Below are 26,854 nucleotides of genomic sequence, written 5' to 3' on the forward strand. Positions count from 1 at the left end.
TGTTTCTGCTGTTTCTGGAAACAGAAACGGCGGAAACGCGTTTCTTGAAATGTTATCAAACGGGCCCTAAGTATATAATCAAATCCTAGCTAATAGAGCAAGGAGTAGTAGGATAAACACTACTCTCAAGTAAAATGTTATTGCTATTAAATAAAATTCTCTTTCCATCATAAAAAAAAAAACGAAGGGATCCTGATTCATTTCCCTTGGTAGGAGCCCCTCTGTCTACTACAGATAGGACAGTATGGTCTCTTTCCGATCCATGTTTATCTGGAAACATTGTTTCAGATTCTAAGTAGCGTAATCCATTCGATGAATAGATTTATCTTGGTTAAAGGACAGAACCAATCATCATTACGAAGATCTAATATTAAAATTTTAACAATATTAAATAAATAGACCAAAAATCCCTTTCTTAAAATCCAGAATTACAAAGAAAGACCACAACGAGATTTATGGACAGACAGAAGGGTATACCGTTGGATGAGAGGGTTTTTTTTCTTAACACAATTAATGAAAGGGTAAAGAAGTTTATTTGACAATAAAAAATAAAAATAAAATAAAAAAATAAAAAATTTTATGGAAATAAAAATAACATTAGCTGAAAATATTAGTTACATCCATCCCAATGAGTTATATACATCTTTTCCTTCAAATGCATGGAATCGTAAGCTCATCTATCTAACAAAAGAACCACATCTTGAGATGGTTTAAAATAGAAATCTAAATGCTGCCATTGTTTATATACAGTAAAAAAAAACATGAGCCACACTTAGTGGCCAAAGAGTGGAGGAAAGGTTAAAAGTTAGTTTTGTCAAAAAAGTATTGTTACTCCAAACTTCCTATACTTTCCCTTTCCTTTCAGCAGCTTCCTTGAGTCCTGATAATACCGCCCTCGCGCATCCCTCATATGTGTGTCCTGTCATTATGTAATCAGTTATAAGTAAGGACATCTACCATCAAAAATAAAACAAACAGCCCATCCAGTCATATTTTTTCGATTTTAATAGCACAGATCATGATTGGTTTGTTTAGAACAGGGAATTTGTTAATTTGGTTGTTGGGTAAGGTTTGATTGTTCACTTCATCGGTAGGAGAAAATAATGCAAACAGAAAAGAATCAGATCAGGTCATTCCTTGACCGCTGCAAGTTCTTAAAAAACGTACATTATTAAAGCCTGAAAAGAGAAGCTAAATAGGGTAGAAGTCTGTAATCCCAAAGAGCTTGTTGCAGCCCAGTTGTGATTTGCGATCTCCCAGGAGAGGAGAAGAAATGGTTTCATGGTAATTCTCACAGAATGCACAAGATGCGTCCACAACAATCCATTTTCCTATCACATCCCGGGTTGGAAGTTCTTCATGCATTAATCGCCAATGGTGTCATTTGAAGCTAAAATTGACGTCTCACAATGCTTTCAAGATATCCAATGGTCAGAATATATCATCTCACTTGGAAAAAAAATATGAGAGAGAGAGAGAGAGAGAGATACAAAGGTTTTATCTATTCTTTTTTCCTGAGAGGGTAACTTCAACTTACAAAGTTTGAGAAAAAGGGCTAAAACAAGCAAGACAAGGATCACAACACCGTCAAACCCTCACTGTTGGATCGCATCCCCTAGCACCCCCACCACCATCATTAAAACATATCCAGATCCCAACCTACGACCACTATTATGTTCATGAAAACAACAGTAACACTATCACAGCCAACACTCACTTAACAATAGAGAGAAACAGATAGGAAAACTCGACCCAAAACAATAATTACCCAACCCATCTCTCGAGTGCTTCGGGTTAACAGCCTCTGCACAACTACAACTATACACAAAACTAGCAAGCTTTCGAACAGAAGCTCTTCACTTCAATCAGCTTCACCACCAGCTCCCAGTCTCTGCACGGTAAAGTAAACGGCCACACCTGAAAAATCATAACGAAAGCCAGCGTTTCAAATCAATACTTACTCTACAGGTGCTGGCTTTCTGTCCAGTCTTCAGCAGCCATCAAGCCTCATGCCGTCGATGTCAAGCTCAACCTGCCATGGACATAAGCAGACAGCCAACCAAACAGGACAGTATAAAGATAACACAGTACGAACATTTCCAAGAGAAAACTTAGGGTTTGTAAACACATGCCTTATCACTGGTTTCTGAACAGAATCTGAACTTACTCCACTTCGAGCTTTTAAGACCATCCCAAGTGCAACATTTGGCTACAGAAAAGAAAAAAGATGGAAAAAAGAACAGAATAAAAAGTTGGTATGTCAGAATATAAAATCCAATGTGAAATCTTCCAAAGAAAGAAATGAACTACAAAGTTGATCAAAGAAACTAAGAACTTTATGCAATGAGAAAATGTACAGTATGCATTTAAAGGTGAAATAGAAGCAAAAAAAATTAGCAATAAGTAAATGAAAAGTATGCACTTAAGGCTGAAATAGAAACAAAAAAACAAAGACCTCCAACTCTTCTGTCAAGCCATTTTGAAAAATTGCACTCCCATTTACGCATTCATTATCCAATAGTGTGTCGGAATCTGCTTCACATGCACCAACCTGCAATGGCCCCACATTATCACTCCATTCAGAGCTATCTGCATTCTCACAAGAACCTCCTACAGATACAGATTCCACATCCTCAGAAGTACTGACCACGGTATTTGGCATGCCACTAGCTCCATCGCCAGCAGATTCAGCCTCTGTTTTCTCCACTCTCTCAGATGCCTGATCCCCTACTTTGTACTCAATGCCATCCTGAAATGTTTCACTTAACAGCGCACTATTGGGCTGCACATCATTCCCAGCACTTTTCTTGTTTCCCAACTTGCAACCTGAAAACCCGGACTCAGCATGATTGTCCACATTTCCAGATCCTGAATGCTCCACTTTACCATCGGTTTGATACATGTCTCCAGACCTGCAGTTAGATACAGGAGAAAAGGATTCTAGTCTTGGAGGGCTGATAGAAATGCGTTTCTGAAGTTTTGAATTTTCCTTCAGATCGGCAACTTCAGGATCCTTCTTCCTCTTGAGTCTTCTCTCCGCAGAACCATTCCTACACTCATCATCTTCTTGAGATGATTTCTCTGCTTGTAGTCCTGGACTCCTTGTTGGCCTAGGTCGTCTGTACCCATCAGGAAACACATATGAAGGGATCTGCTTTCTACGAACATGAGAAACATAGATTTCCATCCCAGGTTTCCAGAACGTGTACATGATCACTGAATGCCTAAACTCATCAACTGTCCCACGTATATCAAACTGCTGGCCTTCCTGGACTCTCAACCCCTGTTTCCTCTGCAAACCCATATAAAAGGCACAATGTGCACACTGCTTTGAAGTGTCAACATATTCATTTGGGTAAGGATGGCACTGCAACATCCCAAATGTGTCTCGCTCTATCTGCAAAATGAAACAGGGGAAACAGAGATCCGAATGAATTTACATCTTCCATTTCTTTTTCCTTCCTTCCTGCCCTTACAAATGACAAGTTGTAAGTCTGTTATATATAGCACAGAAAGGAGTGCAGCAATTGTACCTTCAGAGTAAGTTGCCTAAGCCGGGACTCCACCCAGCCCTTCCAAGAACGCAAATCGTCAGCATCAGCTGCAACTATGTCAACCTGCAGATAGTTTTTATACGACTCGAAGAAAAGATATGGCTCAAATAAGGCACTCCACTGAGCTTTATTCAGTTCAATTTCCTGGACATAAAAGTACCAGAATTGTAAGAGGGTTGAAAGTCTATTTGACAACCAAATGGGAACAAAACACTTCCACACACTTACCTCACAGATCTTGTTTCCAAACTGGAACTGGTCCATCATAACCCGGAGGGTACTTGTCGAAACGTTGTAGCTAGAGTTCATGCAAGGATATGCAGGCGTGATTATTGGCATTACATGAGTCCGATCACGGGGGTTTTTACGAGGATCCCAAACAGCGAACCCAAGTTCTTCCTCTTCAATTGAACAAAGCATCACAGGGTTTGGCCAACGCCACTGAGTATAAACCCTGAAAAACCGGGAAACCAGCATACTCGGATTTGCATTTGGATAAAGCTGGCATACCCGAGCAACTAAAAGAGCCCAATTCACACCACCAAGAAATCCAGTCACCTGATTATGATGTATAATAGAAATGTTAACTTTAGTTGAGCTAATAATGACAAGCTAGACCAATAGAGCAGAAGAAGCTGATCTTACATTAGAATAAACACCACGTCTTTTGGCCCAAAACTTTAAACACCTAAGTGTCGTACGGAAATGCTACAAATTGACACATCAGGAGTTAGATCAGATTAGGATTAGTTGTCCACAATTGAACGAAAATTCAACATCAAGTATTTTAAAATGTTCACCTCAACATTTGGAACAAGTCGAAGAATTTGGTCTGCAACCCGACATCCATTTAGGCTTCGAACAGTTTGTTCATCAACATCGAACAATACAGATTCATGGGAGATATCCAAATTCTGTACACGAGTTAGTTGTTGAAGCACACATACCAAATCAGAAGTTTAAAGCACATATAAACACTATATAAAAACAACCCCTTGCATGTTACACCAAACAAGCAAACATTTAAGAAGTGTACACACGGTGCACTAAAGTCAACGAGAACAATTTAAATGAGATCAGAGTTAAAAGTGACTTATCCAGAGATAAGGCACACAATTTGATGCAGGGGGGCTTAAAACATACTCCTGCAGGAAACATAAAGGAAAAAAGGCCTTAAGAGGGCTTTATTAGGTTCTGCCAAACAGGCCTTAGTAACCTGTACTAAGTTGTTACGTATCATGGGCTAGTTGTAGGCTAGATATTGAATTGTTTTACGAGTTTTTTTCTTAGCTTTTAGTTAGTAGTTCAGATATTCTAGGACCCCCCCCCTGGATGGAGAGTTCCCTTTCGTGTTTTTGTTTCCAGTTTCCTAATAAAAATACAATTGTCTAGCAGTTTTAGTTAGATTCAGTTAAATCTTGTAGTAGCCCAAAGCTCCCCATGATTTTTATGAATGAAAAACTTTTCTTCAATGGAACTAGTCAGATTCCATTCATATTTGGAACTATTATAGGATACCCAAGAGGGTCCCCTCGACCTGGTTTTGAAGGTGATCAGAGCCTCTGATCCAGAGATATCATAAATCTCCCAAATACGTCCAATTTCAATTTCCAGAATTGATTATTGACTGTAGACTTTAATCCCACCACTAAAACCTTGCAATATTTTGGGCTTTCGCTATGCTAATAACAGTCTACTGCTGCTAAACAGAATTTGAACCCATCCACAAAGGTTGCCTTTGACCTTGTTAGCCTTTGACCTTGTTAGTTGACCTAAGTTCTGTTTTACGTTACTTGTGATCCTGTTCAGGGGTGTGTAATTCTGAACCAAGGATTTAATCTATCCACTCCTCATACAATTCTTCCCTATGCCTATCATCTGTCCCACACAACACAAGAATTCCCATAACTTAAATTGCAACTTAAACTGGTAGAAGAAATAATTAATTAAGGGAATGAAAAGAAAACTCTCCTATAGCTAGCAAGGTGCAGATATGCTTTACTGAAAAAATGAAGACACCTCCCCTTTAAGTAGCAAGGGATGTTTCTCTCGCACAGCTCAAAATTGACTTTTTCTTCCTTGATATTAATGTATACTCATGCCAGACTACAAGCAGCAAAATATAAGATAGCCAGCGCATTAATTGTTAGCCTTGAAATGGCATGGTATGAGCTGCATGTCATCCAAGAACATGAATAAGACATTAACCAAACAAAAATGGATGAGCATCAAGTATATAATACTTGAAAAATGATATTGAAATTCCGACACATTTTCTTTCATAAAGATGTGAAATAGAAAAGAGAGACAGAGATCTGTTAATTATGTATGGATCTCATCTTAATGTATATAACTTCCCTCTCAAACAAAAAAAATGGTGGCTTCTAACAAACATGAGCCTGACAATGAATTGATGAATCATGAAAAAAATATATCATATAAAGAATATGCAGCATGGAGAATGCATCGCCATACTTATTCAGCAACCTCCACTTCAATACCTAATAGGATTTGAGTATCAATATCAGAACTGAAACTATATGTGAGGTTTAACATCCATAAGTTGCACGACACCCTTCCAAAAGGATGCCTCAAATCTAGCGTCCAAAAAGGTAAAATGGGTGAATTGCTACAACTTATACCAATCATAGCTGATAAAAGAAAATCCAAAGCTCAACAAGAGCAAAACTTCAAGAAGGAGAAGTAACAAAAGTGGAGGCAATGGAAGGAAAGTTCATCCTAAGTGAAAAATAAACATGGAAATAGTTTATAGAAAAAAAAAGCCAAGTTGAAATTTTAGAACAAAAAAGAATGAATCTAAACCACTTCAGTGAAATTCTCCATTGGTTAGAAAGAAAGAAACAGGAATTCAACAAATAAGAAATAATTCATACAGAAGCTGTGCTGAATGTCAAAAGTGGTGAAAGCAGAGAACAAGGGGTGAAGTGGTGAGCTAAAATCATTATCAACATGATGATGCACCAAACCGCAAAAAAATATATACATCATGAACCAAATTACAGAGCAAAGACCAATTCTCCAGACCAGACTAATTGATTCCAAATTAGCTCAACAAAAGGGGATTGGAATAAACTACCCAACCCAGTGCGCAACGCCCGCTACTGCAGGGTCTGGGAGGGGAAAATGTACGCAGCCTTACTCCCTGCTTTGCAGGGGAGGCTGTTGCAAGAAAACATAGAAAACTAGACAAAAGATAAAGGTCATCATGGTATAAAATCACTGAAGACGTACAATGAAAAAGAAAAAAGAAAAACAGAGAATAAATAAGAAAACCAATACAAACAGACACATTCTCATTCACTTACTTCTGGAACAACCAAAAGAGAGACACTAGCATAAAGAAGATCAATAGATATTCCCCGGAACTTGAATTTCATTACAGGCACATGAGCATCTGGAACGGGTTGAAGCTCCGCAACTTCTTCTATGTCAGCCAGGATATCATGTAAAATACTAAAGAAATCCTCCTGAGGGGAGAAGAAAAGGCAATGCAACCAATTTAAACCCAAAAATTGCCAGGGTTCATAAAAACCAATAGGAGTTAACAATAGATCTATGATTCACCTCCCGATTCACATAGGAAGGCCCAACACACAAAGTATCTATGTCAGCCGCAGGACCATGTACCTGCCAGCACAATTAGTGAGACAGAGTAAGTTACCAAAAGATATCATTGATAGGAACCAAAATATTTATGAAAGCGCATTTGACACCAAATAACTCACAGAAACCTCTTTCCAAGCAGCTGAAGTATGCTTATCATAAGAAAAGATGTGCAGAACTTGTGATCTGTCTTGTCATGAAGTAATATAGCCGTACAAAATTCCGCAACCAAATGCAAGACAACGTGAAAATGTGTTTTAAGGCATGAAAGGATATTAAAAATTGAACAGCACAGCAAGTCCATACGATAAGGGGAACTGCAATTTGAAAGTCAAATAATTAAGGATCAACCTAGCTGGCACTATTTACTCCTTGTTTTGCATTAGCAAGGGAATCTTTTCATACTCTAGGACAAATACATCCATTTAGATGTGAGATTCAAACAAAATTGGTGCCACTCAAATTTATTGCCAATTCTGAGCTGTCTATATTGTACTTTCAGAAGTCAAAATTGAGTTAGGATACTGTCTTAGCACACTTAAGCAAAGTTTTTCACACCAAATGTCAAAACACTTGTTTTTTTATGGCACGATTTTGGTGACATCATGATTTCAGCGACATCATAGAAAGCTTAAATTACCCTTTCAAAAAAAGTGAGACTGATATATTTATAAACAAGCTAAGGGCCCGTTTGATAACATTTCAAGAAACGCGTTTCTGCCGTTTCTGTTTCCAAAAACAGCAGAAACGGAGTAAAAAGCGTTTGATAAAACTGTTTCGTTTCACCTATTTTCAGAAATAGAAATAGAAATTTTTACTTATTTATGGTTCAAGAAACAACCTAGGCGAAACAAGTTGAACTTGTTTCGCCGTTTCTGGAAACGACTTGTGGCTATTCTTTCATTGGTTACTATCGACTTCTAAAAACATGACTTATCAAACACCTTCAATTCCGTTTCTGTTTTTAGAAACGGAAATTTATGTTTCTGCCGTTTCTTGAAACAGAAACGGCAGAAACGGCAGAAAAGTTATCAAACGGGCCCTAAGTGAAACCATCCAGATAAACAAACCCACAGGTAAAGGCACAAGCAATTGTATAAATCTAGCAGCAACCACTCTCAAATGTTCGAATAACTCAGAGATGCAAACAGTATTGGTTTCAGGACTATGATGAAGTCCAATGAACTCAAAATTCAGAACTCAGATAAGTAATGCTTTCAGAACTCAACAACATCCAGATCAGCATAGTTGTCATGGCTTCTAAGCGACGCAAGGCATTGGAGAGGGTCCAGACACACAAGGCGACACCACCTAGGCAACTAAGGCGTCTAGGCAACGTCTTGACAACTATCATCAATATTTAAGTTTACCCGCAATCACAATCCAGTTTTCTCATGTAAATAAGCATAATGCCTTGAAAAATAATTGACATAACTAGTTAATGAAACAACAACAATAATAACTCAGCCTTATCCCAACTAAATGGAGCTGACTATAAGTAGTTAGCGAAACAATTAAAAAAAATCAAAGAGACCAAATTCAGGAAACAGAAATTAAATATCAGAATTCAATAACAGAATGAGATAGAACAGCTCTAACAGTAGAAAGTTATCAGTCAACCAGAAATTCAAAGAAGGATAATATATAAGAGTCTACAAGCTCATCTCACAACATGCAAAGGAGGATAACATAAAAGACTCTACAAGCTCCTGCCACAGCATATGGCACTTTTCCCTTTAGATTCAACTAACAACCAACAACCACCAAGGTACATCTCCTCAAGGCTAATATGACTCTCTCAACACTAGTCAACCGGTACAACATTATCCTTAACTTTCTTAGAAATAAAAGCTTCACAAACGAGTATAAAAACATTTAAGATCCTAACAAAATCTACATTAAATATAACATAAAATCCCAACAACATAAAGCAAACCATCTTTAAAAAAAAATAAAAAAATAAAATCTGCTACTTATAAAGCTAAGATTTACATGACGCCCAGTTTTTTTTAACTTTAAAACCAAGCAAGATTTAGTATAAGCATTTATGAAACAAAAGTATCAACGTCTCAAACTTACCCCAAGCCGATATGACCCAAAAGTAAATATTACAGCATTAGCATCATCCACCATTTGATCAGTATACCCTTTCTGTCGTGTTAGCTGCTTCACCCAACCTTTCACAATCTAGAAAGAAGAGAGGGGGAAAAGGGAACATTAAAAACAATTACCAAAAACAATAAACCATTCGAATAAGCAAAACGAAAACAAGTCCCATACATAAACAGGGGCATCATTTCATGGCAATTGATGGCCTTTGCCCGAGGCAATCATATACATGCTTCAGCCACTTCATATAAGTTTGACATGAAATAAATTAAGAAAACAGGCTTTTCATAACAGTTAGATTAGCTCTACAAGAGTCAACCCTGCTATAAAAAGGATTCGGAATCTATAAGAAATTATACCAGTTCAGCTTCAGTTCAGTCAGAACAGGAATTCTATGTTTTCACAACATAACCATAAATTCTTCTCATGTTAATGCAGGCCAACCAAACCATCCTACAGGAAATTGGCTCACAAAGAAGAAAATAGGGACAGTTAAAAGAGAAATCGAGTAAGATATGAGATGACAGGTCTGATCCTAATTTAATAGTTAATATTGGACAGTTTAGATATGAATTCAATGACCAAAATAGATGCAGATCAGCATCAGGTTTTTTAAATTTAAAATTACAGATCTAAGATACATTAGCTTAAATCTGACATATCAAAGGGAAGGTGGAGGGGACAGAAGGCTGCCGATGGGTGTTCAAGAGAGAAAATTTAGGAAATTAAGATAATAACTAAAAGGAGATTTGAGGAAAGTAAAGAATGGCAGTAAATGCGTCTCCTGGGAGATAAAATGTAAGAGAGAATATATTGAAGATGTCGAAGAAGAAGAATGAGTGAAGAGCGAATAACTAAACATAGGGCAGGAGAGAAAAATAGGAATTCAGCCAAACATTGGCAACCTTAAGGCAACAACCATAAATAATCAATTTTCATTCATTCAACTCAACTCAACTGAACTGAACTCAACGTTATCCCAACTAAAAGAGGTCGGCTAAATGGACCCTTATCCTCCAATCAGCTCTATTCAAAACAACACATGTTACAAGGCCTAAGCTATGCATCTCTTTCCTCACCACTTATCCCACAGTCATTTTAAGTCTATCCCCCCACGCTTCTAGATCCTTCAAGCTGATTCAAATCACTCCTCCATACTGGAACATCCAAAGGCCTCTGTTGTAGTACATGGTCATGTATGGGAGCTACTACCAAATCAACTCTAATTTTATCCTTCGTAGTTTTACCACTCATCGATCTCAACATCCTCATGTCAGCTACACTGCAGAAAGTTATGAGACCAACATGTGTAGCTTCCTCGATCAACTCGTCTTCTAGATAGTTGATGCATTGCCCAATGAATAAAATCAATTTGTCGAAGGAAGTTTCCACATGATAGGATGCGATCAGTAATTGCCTCTTAAATTCCTTGCATTGTTACTGATTTTCTTCGAGATTCACTTCAAGCTTTCAAAAGTTACCTTGCATGGCTTAAAGTTGTAGCTAGAAAGCAAACATGAGGGTATGAAGGGTAGTGATGCAGCACAGGTTTGGGAAATCTAATACAAGTCTTCCTTTTCTGTCCCGCTGCTTCCTTGTTGTTAACTGATGAATCCCCATTGTGTTTGAGGCTATAATTTAAGAAAAAAGTGGGGAATTAGGACTTCTAGAAAAGGAATCGGGGAAAGAAAGAGGGTGGTAGCATGAGAGGTAAGAGTTGAGGAAGAGAGATGGGGCTCACACCATCTTGGATACTTCAAGAATAGCAAAGAAATGGAAGAAATATCACAAGTTCAACATCATCTTTGATGTAAATAAATCACTTGGGCTTATTTTATTGCAAATAAGCTTTGGATTGTGTTATATATGGGTTGGGCCTTTGATCCCATGGGTTTTCTTTGAAATGAGCCACTTTAATGGGCCTAAAATATGAGTAGAAGGTAGGAAAACAGGATTTATATTCAGTGCTTTTATTTAAGTTGTTTTAATTCAATAAAAGCCTATGGGGCCCATCAAATGTAATGTCCTATATGGATTATTAGTTAGTCAGTCCTAATCCATGTTGGAATTAGAAGTCTAGTCCTAGGTCTATTTGAAGTCCTAGTTGTAATAGGAGTGTCTAGTCCTATTCGGAAACAAGGACTAATCAAGGTATGATTGCAATTCTATCCTCTTTAAATAGAGGAGCCTATGCACTGATATTTCTTAGATTTGAATAAAAAAGATTTGCAATCAATTGCTTAGAGCAGCCGGGATAGCTGTGGGTGAGAAGCCCGGGCCGAGATAGCTACCTCCTGATGTAGATAAGTCACTTGGGCTTATTTTATTGCAAATAAGCTTTGGGTTGTGTTATGTATGTGTTGGGCCTTTGATCCTATAGGTTTTTTTTGAAATTTGCTACTTTAATAGGCCTAAAATATGGATAGAAGGTAGAAAAACGGGATTTTATTCATTAATTTAATTAGTTGCTATTTAATTCAATAAAGGCCCATTAGGCCATTAGTTGGTTGTAAAGTCCTATATGGACTATTAATTAGTTAGTCCTACTCCATGTTGGACTCATAAAGTCAAGTCCTAGTCCTATTTTGAATTCCTAGTTGTAGTAGGAATGTCTAGTCCTATTGAGAAACTAGCTCCTAGGTGTAGTAGGAGTATGTAGTCCTATTGGGAAACTAGCTCCTAGTATTAGTATGATTGTAAACTTCCCCTCTATAAATAGAGAGGCATATGTACTATTATTGGACAGATTTGAATGAAAGAAAGTTTGCATTTATGAAAGAAAGTTTGTAACTAAATGCTTAGAGCAGCTGAGATAGCTGTGGGTGAGAAATCCAGGCTGAGATAGTCACTTCCTTTATTCTCTTTCACCCTTCTCAATCCCCCATCTGTTTTATTCTTCCTTTTTATTTTATTTGCTGTAACATTCAAGAGGTATGGTTCAGATTTTGATAAAAGTCTCCAGAAATCAAAACCAATCAGCAATCCTAGTGGGAATAGGAGAGAGATCGATCTCCTCTCTCTCTCTTCTGTACTCTGTTCAGCCAGGTCTTCAATCAGGGTATTTCAGGCCTCATAAGGGTCCCACAATCCTTACCTAGTCACTGTTGGAAGCATTCAGCTGTTGTTCTTGAAATTTCTTCTCAGTTTTCTCTCCTAGGTTAGAAAATCAAGAAAGTTTGTAACTTCACAACCAACCGTCAAAATCCTCTCAACTTTGGGAGTTTTTTAACCATCCCTAGTAACTATCTACGCCCAGGAGTGCAACTCAATCGGACTCCTACAGCCCTGGCCGCACCTCTTTCTCTCCAGCTCTATAACAGGTCTTTCTCTCTCCTATCAGGTTAGGTTTTGAGCTGATTTTGCTCCTATATGGGTATTGCATCCTTGGGGCTTTATTTGATGGTATTATTTATTTGTTTCTTACTCCTATTTGTATTGTTTGGGGTTATAAACTGCGGAGTTAGTTACTTGTAATCTACTCCTGCATTACCTCCTCTCCCACTTCCCTTGTTTTTTCTTTACTTTAATCACTTTATTTCCTTTCTATCTTCTATTTACTGTTATGAAAAGTTCAGACCTGTTAAAGCATTCAAAATCAGAATCGATCAACCAAAGAGTTCTTGTTCTTGAAGCTTGAGCAAAGGAGTTTAACACCAGTTGAAAGCCTGAGCAAAGGAGTTTAACATCAAGTTGGCAGCTGGCATTAAACCCTAGGCCTTTACAAATATCATGAAAATCCATGGCTTCAGATTTATTATAGGTCGTCCCAAAGATATGATCCAATAGATTGGGAGGAGACACAGAACCAGACTCAAGAAACTGATCCCAAATATCACTATCAAGTGTTGTATGTCATGCTTAGGTCATTAACTTCATAATAGTAATCGACTGCATTTAATATTTTGAGGCAACAACTACTATTTCTCCATCAGCATATTTTCTGCTGTGCAATCAGCACTGTCTTGGCATATACATGGCAGCTGATGGTAGAAATGATGCAAGTGTGATGACAATGCAACTTTTAAGAACAGACATGGTCCTTGAAGACCTTCTGAGAACATTTTTCTGCTTCACCAGCAAAATTGTTCCTTGGATTCAAAGATTAGATTCAAATTTTAGCTTTCACTCCAAAAGATGGACGTAGTTACTGCACCACAAACACTAATTGACAACTATTTAAAATATAAAGCCGGGATTAGAGCACTCAGCTGCTGGTTTCTCGGAAGAATCACTTAAAAGACAAAAAAGAACCATGACAAAGGACATAAAAAGATATGGGAAAAAGTATTTAATTGATACAGAAACCCTAACTAGAAGGTTTGACCAGAGCCATCCACTAAACAGGGTTCATGGCAGCAGCAGGAATTACACTGCTCCTTTGTAGTTTTCTCACCACAGCACTATGAAACTGAACATTAGAGATCTTTATCTCACACATCAGAATTCATAATAAGCACGATAAGAATTTGGTCAATTTGGATTCCCATTTCAATCTCTTGCAGACAATGCAATATTCTATGTTTTGCACGTCTATTTTTTACGGAATGATACTTATACAATAGGCCTTTTTTAAATTTTTTATCAGCTCTGTGCACCTTCTGAACATTTTTTTTGGGGGGGGTGGGGGGGTGGGGGGGAGATCTGAATCACTGAATAATAATAAATCTCCCTAAAGGTAATGATATAAATCAAACCCATATAAATGTATCATGTACCTGATCGATTTGACCAAGAACCTCTTCTCTCAGTGCAGCTTCTTCGTTGCTCTCATAAAGCCCCGCATCAAACAAGAACTTGCAAACAATCAAACAGAAATCAGAACAGGTGAACATAGACCACCAACAAAATCCAAGTAAGCAACTGCTGTGAAGGACCTGACAGATACCTTCTCCATTTCCAAGCTTCTCTGAATATCGGCCTCGGTAGGTCCAGCAACAGATATAGGTTTTGTCACCCCATACTGCTGCACTGCTTGTGTAGGCGGGGAGCCAGTCGGCGCCCCGGAATCGGCCATCTCAAAGTCAAAGAAACGAAACCCCAGAGGGAAGGGACCTAGAAAGGGGGAGTGCGAATAATAGATTTAATCTAAACAAGAAAAATAAAAATAAAAAAGAAAGAAAGAAAGGGAAAGAAAAATGCTCAAGGTATCAGCAATGGGAGAGAGGGATCGGCTCTCAAGACCAAGCAATCAGTTTCACATAAAAGATGGTGATGGAATCGGATCGAAAGGGCTGGAACACCAATCTCCAAACAAAACCCTAGAACCATCAATAAAAGCCTTCACGACAGAAGTCAATGAACCAAAAAAAGATCGAAACTCCAAAACCAGCAAGAACAGTCAAGCGACAAACAAAATAAACCCAAAATCACAATAAAAAGCGAGAAGCAGATTTTTTTTCAGAAATAAAGAAGATCGGAGAGAAGGGAAGTGGTTAACAAAAGAGACAGAAACGAATAAATCGATAGATCTATACGAAACCCTAATATAAGATTAACGAATCAGAGAAAAAAGAAAACCTAAAACCCGCTAGCGAAGCAAAAGCGTTTTCCGGGATTCTCACTGGGTGTGTTCTTGCAGAGACTTTAGAGAGAGAGAGACAAGGGTGGGTGCAGTTAAAACAAAGCGGTGTAGACACGTTTATCTCAAGTGGATCCGACTTGTAAAACGAGTGGGTTTGGGCTTTCACAAGTCAAAAAGTTAAAAAAGTCATACGAGTCCTACTTCGAGTCTACAAAGTTTGAAAGGGTAATTACACTAAAGGGACCCACCCGAGGCCCAATAGAAAGACCATAGTAAGTAATACTCACGGTCTAGATACGATTTCATAATCGGGTCCCACTCCAAAAAGGATCATAACCGTACGTGGTTATCCACGCGCAGATAATGGATACTTGGATCTCTGTCTAATGGAAAGATTCCCTTTGCTGGTACATAATGAGGACATGAGACGAAAATTCAAAGGAGGCGGCAATTAAAAATTAGATAAACGGCAACAACCATCCACGAAGAGGAAACTTCTGGACGGTATAGACCATAGACTATAGACTATAGAGAGAAAACTATGTACCAAGCATTTTTTTCAAAAAAAAAAAAAATAATTGATTTTCCGCTGGTTTTATCATGTGAAGATGATTGATTAATGGATATGTTGTGATAATGTTCCTTTAATTTATTATTCCTGGGAATACGGTTCCTCACAAACCCAATGTGGGAGGATCGGGGTTCGGAAACCCGGATTCGAAATCTGGATCGGTTAGAAATCGATCAGATCCATTAGGGATAAGGGTGCCCCAATCGGTCACTTACATTATAAACTGACTAGTGAATAAATTAATTGGGTTAGGTCGGGTTTGGACGGGTTTCAAACTTCAATCGAGTTTTTATGAACCCTGCTAATGGAACTATAATCGAATTTTTAACGGGTTAATACACTATTAAAACCTTAAACTGGTTTTAATTATCTTAAACTTAAAAAATAATTAATGTATTTACTAAATCATTAATAATTTAAAAAAATAACTTTACACTTAATTAAATTCAATAATTGATGAAAAATATTAATATATACCTATTTTAAGAAAAAAATTCAAAAGTATACCATATAAACGGTCGGGTTAGTATGTCGGCTTAAGTCGAGCTTGTGAATGTGTCGAGCCGATTATGAACCTCGTCGATCTTACACCTTGCACCGTGTACTGTCTATTTATAAATGTGTCTGGCTCAAGCCCAACACATTTATTAATCGGATTGGTCCAAGTCGGACCATAAAACATGTTGGACCCATAATTGACACCACTAATTAGGGATCAACTGAACCTGATTGGCCGAAATTGGAATCATGATGGGACTCGGCTTATTTCAATCCAAATTGAACAATCTGGTTGATTTTATCCCATTTTTTAAATACAATGAATATGCATACCATAACACATTGATGCCAGTGTTGGAGAATGGTACAACTATATGAGCCCACGTGGTCAAAGCAATGGAGAAAAATTAATAATGAGGAAAAAAAAGCATTACCTAGTCGCATGGTTTTTGCACACAAATGCGCAAATACATAAATTTACCATGCCACTCCCCATAGAATCAAAACTTTCATCCGCATAGATACCCTTGCATGTGCTCTCATTAGCACCCTACTTTGATACAGGGGACAACACAATTGGGCAGCCATCTCTTGCCCTAATAGAAAATAATTATTTGAGAGAAAAAATAATCACCTACAACTACAATCATGAAACATTTTCCATTCTCATGTTGTTCAACTAAATACATCTACTTTAATTATAACGACCCAAGGAAAACAAAAAGAACGATTTGTGGTGTCAAATCCTAAACCAATTCGGTCAAATTGATTAAATAAATCCGAGCCAAACCACTTCCTATCAAGCTGGCTAAAATTTGGAATATTATAGAATTGGTTAAAACTCGATCTCATCGAACTAACCAAAGATTGCGCATAAACTGAAAATCGAAATGAAACTGATAAAAAACCAATAGCAACTTAAAACTAGAAAGAGAAAAAATAACATGTTTTTTCAATACACATATATGGTAAGCTGGACCGAGCCCGATATCAAATAAATAACTATTGAATCCAAATCGAGCCAAAATGTTACCAATCGAAAGCAAGCCATCCCTTATCGCTTTTTTTTTTTTTAGTGGTGGAATAGGTTTTCAATGCAATATTCATTCTCTCTCTCTCTCTCTCTCTCTCTCTCTCTCTAGCAATGCTCATTTCAGGTGAATATTCAACCAACTCAAGTAGATCTATGACAAAGGCTATCTATCTATTGAGGAGGCTCATGGAAATTTATAGAGCCCACAACAAAGATCTCCAGTTAATCTTTATTGATCTATAAAAAGCTTATGACAGAGCCCCTAAAGATTAATTCGACATGTCCTAAAGAAGAGGGAGATGACGAGTACATATGTCGATATAATTAAGAACATGTATGAGGGCATGGTGACCTGTGTGAGATATGTAGGAACTCAAGGCAAGGAATTCCTAGTTACAGTTAGGTTACGTTAAATATCAGCCATAAGCTCCTATTTATTTGTGCATATCATGAATGAGTTAACCAAAAACATTTAAGACGAGGTCCCTTGGTGTATGCTCTTTGCAAATGACATAGGTTTAATGAATGAGACTAAATCATAAATTAATCATAAGTAGGATTAGTCGAGGTGCACACAAGCTGTCCCGGACACCTTGGTTAACAAAAAAAAAAAAATCATAAGTAGGAGTCATGGAGATCAGCTCTGAAAACAAAAAGTTTTAAGATTAATATTTCAAAAACAAAGTATATGATGTATAACTTAAATGCAATATGATGGATAATGAAAATGTGAAAATTGAGAAGAGAGATCCCACAAAGCGACTAATTTAAATATTTGGGGACAACCATAAATAATGAAGATGACATAGAAGATGATATTTTACAGAGAATTAAAGTGGGATGGATGAAGTGGAGAGTTGTGTCCGGAGTGTTATGTGACCGGCGCATCCTTTTAAAACTCAACAGAAAATTCTATAAGACTATTGTGTATCCAATTATGATGTATGGTGCAGAATGTTAGGCAATTAAGAAAAATCATATAGAGAAACTATGTATAGCTGAAATGAAGATGTTAAGATAGATGTGCAGGAAAACCAGAAATGAACAAACTAGAGTTATTTTGGAAGTTGCCTTGATCAACGACAAGTTTCGCAAAAGCTGTTTGAGGTAGTATGGTTATGTTCAAAGGAGGTCTAAAAACACCCAAGTAAGGAAGGGTGATATGATCCAAATTGAATGAGTCAAAAGAGTTAGGGACAAGACTAAAATTACCATAAAAGAAGTGGTAAGGAATGACATCCACAGTCTCGGCCTAGTCCTAAGTATGACCTCGGATAAAGCATAATGGAGGGCAATTATCCAAGTAGCTGACCGCATTTAGCTGAGATTTTCATAACTTATTGTGTTGTGCCTCTTTCATCTTATTCTCATATTTCTTTCACATCTCTCATATTTCCATCTATTCCTTTTTCCTTTTATGTTTGGATTTTTTCTATTTTGTTGTATATGAATCCAAATAGCCGACCTCATTAAATTAGGATAAAGCTGAGTTTGTTATTGTTATTGCATTTTACCAATGAGATGGGTAGGATTTATTACAACACAACCCAGATAATATTTTACTAGTAAAATTGTCATGTGGCAATTTCTTTCACTAAAAAAAAAACCTAGATACTAACCCCCCCTCTTGCATCGCTTTGTGATTTCCCACCTTTATTACTTTTAGAACTAGTAAATCTCATACATGATTTACCTAAAAAGAAATCTCATAGATGAGTTTTGGTTTTGTTATGATTTTTTCTATTATTATTTTATGACGAGGTTTGTTAAGATTTTGAATATTTTAAAAAGGTCAATATGATATTGGTAACCTACCACATTGTGTGAAAATTGTCAATTTTGCAATGGGCAACATGTCTCAGGAACATTACATATGTGTGGAACTTATCAATTTTGATGGGTGGCTAAACTAAATACCATAAGGAAGGGCAAGGTGTCATCTAGGTGTTCATGTACCATATGTTGGATGTTATGTGTTTTTTTTTTGGTAGACTATGTGTAATACTATATCATATATTAATGTGGGTTAGTTTATGTTTTCTTATAATTTTTTTCTATAACTATACCATTCAATCATAATGCACCAAGTTTGCACAAAATGAGTGTACACGTGGTAGGTTCAATAGGGAAGACATTTTAATAACAAGTAGACTTCACCATTTTCTAATTCAATGTTTTTTTCCCTTATTTGCAGCAATGTGCACAACTTTGTAGTGTCAAAATAAAAATTAAGAAAAATATAATCTTTGAATATATTTTAAAGAAAAATATTAAAATTTTTAAATCTCCACTCTATATACAGATACTCCTATGTAAAATAAAATTTTCACAATTATAATAAGAATTCTAAACTTACAAAATACTTTTTTCTCTTGCTCTATCTTAAAACAATATCCTTCTTACTAGGTTAATATTTATTATTTCTTAGAGAAAAGTTTGGCATTTATTTGTTACATTGCTGTACATTGATTAACTAGTCCATATGATAAGAGGAGACAAGCAACTTATTCGTACAATTTCAACTTAAAATTGAGTAGAAAAAGTAGTTAAATTTAAAAAAGATGCCATTTGTATTTATATTTACCTCCATTTGATGGCATTTTGATAATTTCACTAAAACTTTAAATCAAAGTTTGAACTTTCCTTGCTTACCTTGGACTAAAATTTGGTCATTGAATTGCACCTCTATCACATAAACTAAGCCGAACTACATGTAGCAAATAGTGAAACAATATAATTCACTAGGTATAGTGATGCCTAGAAAGATAATACTTTTTCTTCTCCTCTCATTATAGTTTTTGCCCATAACTTGGACTTGATGGATTTCAAGCCTACAACATAAAATTGGAAGGGGTGGAAACCCAAGGTTCACAATATCCTGCTTTCTTTTTCTACCAAATACAAAAAAATGTCCTACTTTCTCTATTATTTTATGGGAGAAGGCTGGACATGCTAGCAAGTTACCTAGGAACAAGGCAAGCTAGCAAATATTGGTTGTCTGATTAGACAAGTTGAACCTCTATCATTTATTTAATGAACTATAATACAATACGTATCCAACATCAAAATACTTAATATTGATGCTCTGCGCCGGGCATGTCGACCTTCGCTTAGTTCTCTCTCTCTCTCTCTCAACAACCCGCGTAACAGAGGAGCCTTATCACCCATTTCTCTGCTCCTCTGCAACTTAGTTTGATTTGGAATCACCTCTAAACCTTTGTGCCTCTCTATTCCTGATGTTCGAAGAAAAATTTCACGGAGAAGAGCTCAAGACTCCATACTTAACACTGTTTAGACCACTGTGGTCGCAAGACTTTCTACACCCACTCATTCTTCACTCATCTATGCAATCAAGAGCTCCACAAGCCACAAATATCTCCCTTCAGGGAAATCCATACACACCCAAGTGTCTGAAACCTTAAATCTCAAAATCTCTGCAACTGAAAAAGCAATAATAGAAAGCGACATTGCAGAGAAAGAAATCGTAAGAGACTATGTATTTTGATTTCCCAAGACAAATAGTATCGTATGTCTGAGGGCTTAGCTGTGTATAGTAGACTCACTTACATTGTCATATAAAGTTGGATGCAAATCCAACGATTTGAATTTAAGTAATCAAATCCTACGGTTGTCATCTTGCTAGCATACCCTATTCCTGGGTGTAACCCGCTCGCATGCCCATCCCTCTCCCTTATTTTATTATTACTTTATCTCAAAAGGTGATTGTCCTTCACATATATGTGGTCATATGCTACTAGACAACCAATAGACATCAAATATGGAGTCCTGTGTATATATAAGGAAAATGTAAATGAGGGGCCCACATAGACTGTCATAAATAGGGGGTGAGTTTTTTAGATTTCACAGGGGTGGAGATGTGGGTTGTCATTTTGCCACCCTCTGTGTCTAGATGTATGGGCCGCATGACTAGTGAGTGTTCATTTGTTGATTTTATAGTAACCAACTTTTTCACATGATACCCACTATCGCTCGTTGGTGGTGTGAAAGCGCTGCTTGTCATATAGGAGCTTCGGCTTGGGAAGTATGATCACTACCATGAAACACCATTTTTTTTTCCTTTAAAAAAAAAAAAAAAGAAAAAGAAAAAAAGAAGCTTGATGATTTGGTATCTATCTAGATAGTCAGTTGCATTAGGAAAGTGTCAAGTATGGGACCAATGAACAAGAGCATTGGAACCCCATAACAACAGCTCGCTAACTGTTTTTTGCTTCATGATCAGTGATTGAGAAATTGGTTATGAGGCAGGGTTTAGGAATCAGTACTGAATTGGGTGTATCGGTGGACATTGATACCAAGTCAGTAATACGATATGGACAGAGGGTAAAATGGTTAAAATCTTTGTTGGATCGTTATTTTTTACGGAAAAAATATATGAAACCAACCAATACAATTTGGTGTCGATTTCAATTTTGGAGCTGACCCATGCCTGTTCCAATGCTGTGAACTAAAAATAAGTTCAAGGAGAGCAGTAAACAGTAAACACCATGAGCAAGAACAATGTAATCTCTAATAGCAGCTCACATGGAATCAGTGTTTTCTTGTTTGCAGAAGTAGAAGTACTTCCCACCTGCTCATTTTCAAAACTCAGAGCATTATCTAAACATTTTCAAGGCTAATATTATCTTTCTTGGAAGAGCTTCTGATGGGCCACTTCTGGGCCTAGCCGTGCCTTTACTTTAGTCCCAATGGGCCATAACACTGTATGCTAATATGATATGGGCTTCAAGGGCCACTTATGGGCCAAGCCTCGCCTTATCTTCAGGCCCAATGGGCCATAGCACCGTATGCTTATTTGTTTGTTTAGCTAGAGCCTTGACAATCACCAGTTTGGACCAGGCCTGAAACTGAAGAAAGTGGGTTATTATTGGCCCATGGACCATATCCATTAGTAAGATTATGTCCTTATGCAATCAATGGGCCATTTGGTGGGGTAGAGCAGTAGCAGTCTGGACTCTGCACTTAATCCAGATCCGTGATTTCCCCACGTGAGAATTTCAGAGAACTGGTGGACACTCGTGGACCCCATTGGAAGGAATTTCACTATAATAATTCCGCTCGTACAGGCGGGAGTTTCGACTTTCGAACTTACTACACTGTACACAAATTTAGAAACGATTCCGTAATAGCCAATAAAAGACTCGCAGATTCTCAGCCTGGGCCCCTTAGATTTAATCCTGAACTGACGGTCGAGATCATTATCCACATTAAAAAGGGATTGGCCCCATATGACGTCAGCAATCGTCAACAGTCAGTAAAAAACACATACCCAGGCGGGTGGCTCTAGGAGTTGTCTGACCTGCAACATCTCCCCCTAACCTACCGTTAGATCAGAATAACCATGTTTTATTGGGCCCCATTACTTGTACCAGTCCAACTCTGATCCGACACAATCCGTGGTTAAATTACAATTTTACCCCTCTATCTCTTCGAATTCGTAAAATTTGAATCGCTCGTTCTGGCTTTTTTTTCCTGATAGTTGTATTTCTGCACTGGAGGAGGACCAGAAAGATTCGGAGACCAACGGAAAGATTTTCCCCAACCCTAAAAGAGGAGGAAGCCAATTGCGGTTGCAGGCTTCGATTTCGAGCTCTTGAAAAAGAAGAAAAGTAGGCAGGAGGAGCAAAAGGGTAATTTCGGTTCTCTTCCTCTTACGTGGGTCTGGAGTCTGGAATGAAAAAGTTGGATTGTGATTTGTGAGGGAGAAAGATGAGTCCAGAAAATAGATAAAAAGAAGGGAAAAAGCTAGGAATCATAGAAAAACAGGAAATTCACGAGGGCGTCAGCGACTGTGAACGCTGAGGTATCTTTCTTTTTTAGAGGACACGTCGCTCCAGAAAGTTTGAGAGTTAAAAAGTGTAGTAAGGGAATACTGCGAAGGGACAGGGAAGGGTAAAAGAGAAAGGCCGGGGGTGCTTCTTTTTGTAGCTTTCCTTTGTTTCTCAGTGGAGAAAGTAGAAAATTTTGACCCTTCAATTTAAAAAAAAAAAAAAAAAAAATTTCAGAACGTGGATTGGTCTTTGTCTCTGCAATTATTTCCCATTTTTTAGTGGGTTTTGTGTGTTGGGTAATGGGTTTCATCTATAATTCATTGTTTAATTTGAATTTATTTTGCAGTCTCTGTATATTTCCGTGACATCCTTTGTCTTCTAATGTTGTTCTTCATGAAATTGTGACAGATTCTCATTTTCTTCTAATTTAATTTAATTTAATTTAATTAAAATTTTTTTTTTGCCACTCTTCAATTGTCAGTTCACTCAGTTCTCTGTTTGCAACATGGAAAGCTGGACTTGGGCTTTCTCATTTTGTCTCTTGATGAGTTATCTTCTTGCTCTGTAGGAGTCGCTCATCGAGTATCTTCTTGTACTTCCTCCCCCAAGGTGTCTTCAATTTAGATTTTCGGAAATGGGAAGAGCGATGAGATGGTTCAGGAGCCTGTTGGGGATGAAGAAAGAGAAGGAACAGAGGGAGAACTCTAACTCTAACGGCGCTGACCGCAAAGATAAGAAAAGGTGGAGTTTTGGCAAGTCTGGGAGCGATTCTAGTGGGACCGCTCAGATTTTAGCAAGTTTACCAGCGAACATTCCTGCAGCTGATGCTGCTTGGCTGAGGCCTCGTTTCACTGAAACCGAGAGAGAACAGAACAAGCACGCAATTGCGGTGGCTGCGGCCACGGCTGCTGCAGCTGACGCTGCTGTTGCCGCTGCACAAGCGGCTGTTGCCGTTGTGAGACTCACTAGCCATGGGAGAGGGACGATGTTTGGTGGTGGGCGAGAGAGGTGGGCTGCAGTGAAGATTCAGACTGTCTTCAGGGGATATCTGGTAAGTGGGTTTTTGATTTCTTGGACTTCAAATGCTAGAACTTGAGCCTCGAGGCAGTAGAGTAGAGTAGCGTAGAGTGAGATTTATTAAAATAAAATGAGTTCCTTCTTTTGGCTTTCAAAAAATTAAGGATGAACAGCTCTTTCTGTTTAATATTCGTTTCCTTTTTCCTCCCACTGTAGATGAACATTTTTCTCCATTTCATTTCTCTTCTCTGTCTTTCTTTCTTCAGCATAGAAAACTCTTTGTCCTTGCCTGCGTCTTTTAGGATTTGTCCCAGCCGAGACGAATTTTAGTTCTTCTGTTACCTCATTATTGTATTTCTGATTCTGTAATTAATTTGTGTTACTGAATTTAATTTTTTCTGCTACTTTACTGGCCAATTTTGTTTCTCATTATGTTCGTGTCCTTGAGTTTATTTATCTGTTTTCGCTTCTTGTTTTGTTTAAAATCTGGGTTTGTTCAAGGATTGAATGATGGGTTCTTCTACACTTGGTGTGTACTTTGTTCTGTTTCTGGGAGCTTGGCTGCTGACAATGGTGGTGGTTCTCTCGCAGGCCAAAAAAGCCCTTCGAGCTTTAAAAGGGCTGGTGAAGTTACAAGCCCACGTTAGAGGTTACCTGGTGCGCAAGCAAGCAGCGGCTACTCTGCATAGTATGCAAGCTCTTATAAGAGCCCAAGCCAATGTCCGCTCGCAGAGAGCTCGTAACTCCATTGTAAGATTCAAACTTTTCACATTTTAAATCCATTAGGTGGTTATACAAACAAAGAACATCGTCTCTTAACACCCCCCGTTTTGATTTTTTATTTTCAGGAAAGATTTGAGGAGACGAGAAGCGACCACACGGCTTCAATTCACAGTAGGAGGCTATCGGCATCCCTGGAAAGTGTTATCAACAACTTGGATGAAAGCCCAAAAATTGTGGAGATCGATACATGCAGGCCAAGACCAAGATCCCGTAGAACCAACCCATCAATGTGGGATTCTGGTGAAGACCCACCTTATCAAATGATATCGTCACCTCTGCCGTGCCAAATTCCTGGTCGTCTCTCCATTCCCGAGAGCGGAAACTACCAAGATTTTGATTGGAGCTTGGTGGGAGACGAGTGCAGGTTTTGCACGGCACAGAGTACCCCTCGTTTAGCAAATTCGGGAGGTTCGAATGCGCCCGTAACGCCAGCGAAGAGCGTATGCGCAGATAGCTTCTTTAGGGGTTACTCCAACTTCCCTAATTACATGGCGAACACGCAATCGTTCAGGGCCAAAGTGAGGTCCTACAGCGCCCCGAAGCAGAGGCCCGAGCCGAGTTCGAAGAAGAAGCTATCACTGAATGAAATGGTTGCGTCGAGGGCCAGCTTGAGTGGGGTTAGGATGCAGAGGTCATGTTCTCAGGTTCAAGAAGCTTTTCATTTTAAGAATGAGGTAATGGGTAGGCTGGATAAATCGACAGAGTTTGTAAGGGATTATGCAGAGAGGGAGTACCTGCAAAGAAGATGGGATGGTAGAGCAGAGGAGATGGCAGTGGTAGAGAAGATGGTATGACTTATCTTAATGGAGCTTCCTCCTCTAGAACACCTAATAGAACGATAGAACGCAACGATGTCAATTTGTGTTTGTAAAGAAGAAACTGATTCAAAAAAAAAAAAAAGGGTTCACCAATCACCACCGAGTTTGCATCCAATTGTGATGATGAGGGTGGTAATTTCTGAGATGAAATCCATCAATCAATGTTCATTTTTTTTCTTTTTTTGGAATTGAATAAGGATAGTAATGATTAGGGTTTGATTTGACTGAATCATCATCATCATAGTTCCAATCTCCTTCACTTCGAGGCTTATCGGTGTAGCCAATTCTCTCTCCCCTTTTTCGAGGGGTTGAAATCGCCTGTAATTCTGATCTTATATAATTTCATGTAATACCATCTTCAGGTGGTGACACGTGTATTGATACTAATATAATGGTTCAGATTTGGTATAATTAATAAAACATTAAATCAGTGAAGAAACATTTAAATAAGATCTGGACTATTGTATTAGCATCAATACGCGTGTCACCACCTGAAAGTGGTATTGCACGGAATTATACAAGATCGGAATTACAGACGATTTTTTTCCTTCTTCGAGACATCCATTGCTGTTGAAAAACGCTTTCGTGAAGCGTCTCTCTCTCCCTCAAACACACATACACATAATGGGAGTTGGGAATTCTTCGAGACATCCATTGCTGCTGAAAAACGCTTTCGTGAAGCGTCCCTCTCTCTCAAACACACATACACATAATGGGAGTTGGGAATTGGGAGAATTACTTCTTTTTTGGACTTTGAAGGTGACATATCTATTCTTTTCTTAATCTACTTTGAAAGCTCTTTGTACGAGAAAAATGCGAAAGGAGATGGGGGTTTTGGGTTTTCTGCTATGGGACATCTAGCTTAGTGGTCATCCAATAGCAACTTAGGATTTAAAAAGAACATTTGAGATCATTAGTAGTATTTTAAGGGTGGGTTATCTTCTTAATTCTATATTTTATCCCATTTTTGAAAACTTAAGCTAGTTTAAGATCTTAAATAATGGAAAACTAGGAGCAACTTCCCTCTTCCCTTATTTTTTAATTTCAAAGTTTGAATTTTGAAAGGGTTGTTTTCTTTTGATGTGAAGGGGTTGATGTTAACGTTTCTTGGTCAAATCTTGTATTACGCTGTCTCTCTTCTCAGATGAAGCTTCTTCCCTACCTTTGCGTTTATATTCGAATATTATCTGTTTCCCAAGAAAGCTGCACATTGCTATAAAAAGGTCCCCTATAAAACCCTATAGAAGGCTCTTGTTAGGTTCTTAACGCTTGGGGGAGTGTATGCCCTTGCATTCCATTGATGTTAAAACAAACTAGTGTCCATGGTTTTAGTTAGGAAAAAGATCTTCTCCCCTTAAAAAGAAAAAGAAAAAAGAAGGTACAGATGAGGGGAAATTTTTTCCAAAAAAATAATAATTTTCAAGAAACATCAAGGACAAACGGTTCGATACAAGCTGATCCATGCTGAGATCGTCACTAAAACCATAGAATCAGGCAGTGTATCTCAGTCATTGCTAATATGAATACAAGTATATGT

The 26,854-nt window shown here is 37.9% G+C and overlaps 2 protein-coding genes across 15 annotated transcripts; one reads left to right on the top strand and one right to left on the bottom strand.

Moving 5' to 3' along the window:
* Positions 1-683: 683 nt before the first annotated feature.
* LOC122075651 (nuclear poly(A) polymerase 4-like) lies at positions 684-14,905 on the bottom strand. Of its 13 annotated transcripts, none has more exons than XM_042640766.1 (13): positions 14,173-14,904; positions 14,003-14,080; positions 9,258-9,365; positions 7,140-7,202; positions 6,881-7,042; positions 4,355-4,468; positions 4,200-4,262; positions 3,783-4,112; positions 3,534-3,698; positions 2,456-3,397; positions 2,168-2,209; positions 1,962-2,032; positions 684-919 (listed from the first exon to the last, which is right to left on the bottom strand). In XM_042640766.1, exons 1-12 carry the CDS (start codon positions 14,299-14,301, stop codon positions 1,991-1,993), a joined length of 2,238 nt encoding a protein of 745 aa, XP_042496700.1. In that variant the 5' UTR covers positions 14,302-14,904; the 3' UTR covers positions 684-919; positions 1,962-1,990. The 13 variants fall into 13 exon arrangements, with proteins under 13 accessions (XP_042496700.1, XP_042496697.1, XP_042496692.1 ...); XM_042640763.1 differs by having other exon boundaries at positions 2,133-2,209; XM_042640765.1 differs by lacking the exon at positions 684-919 and adding an exon at positions 1,486-1,891.
* Positions 14,906-22,824: 7,919 nt separating this feature from the next.
* LOC122075787 (protein IQ-domain 26-like) lies at positions 22,825-25,494 on the top strand. Of its 2 annotated transcripts, XM_042640951.1 has the most exons (4): positions 22,825-22,995; positions 23,268-23,750; positions 24,308-24,466; positions 24,565-25,494. In XM_042640951.1, the coding sequence occupies exons 2-4, from the start codon at positions 23,334-23,336 to the stop codon at positions 25,291-25,293; spliced, it is 1,305 nt and encodes a 434-aa protein (XP_042496885.1). In that variant the 5' UTR covers positions 22,825-22,995; positions 23,268-23,333; the 3' UTR covers positions 25,294-25,494. The 2 variants fall into 2 exon arrangements, with proteins under 2 accessions (XP_042496885.1, XP_042496884.1); XM_042640950.1 differs by lacking the exon at positions 22,825-22,995 and having other exon boundaries at positions 23,008-23,750.
* The last annotated feature ends 1,360 nt before the right edge of the window (positions 25,495-26,854 follow it).

The sequence above is a fragment of the Macadamia integrifolia genome, chromosome 4 (genome assembly GCF_013358625.1).
Source record: "Macadamia integrifolia cultivar HAES 741 chromosome 4, SCU_Mint_v3, whole genome shotgun sequence".
NCBI classification, from domain to species: domain Eukaryota; kingdom Viridiplantae; phylum Streptophyta; class Magnoliopsida; order Proteales; family Proteaceae; genus Macadamia; species Macadamia integrifolia.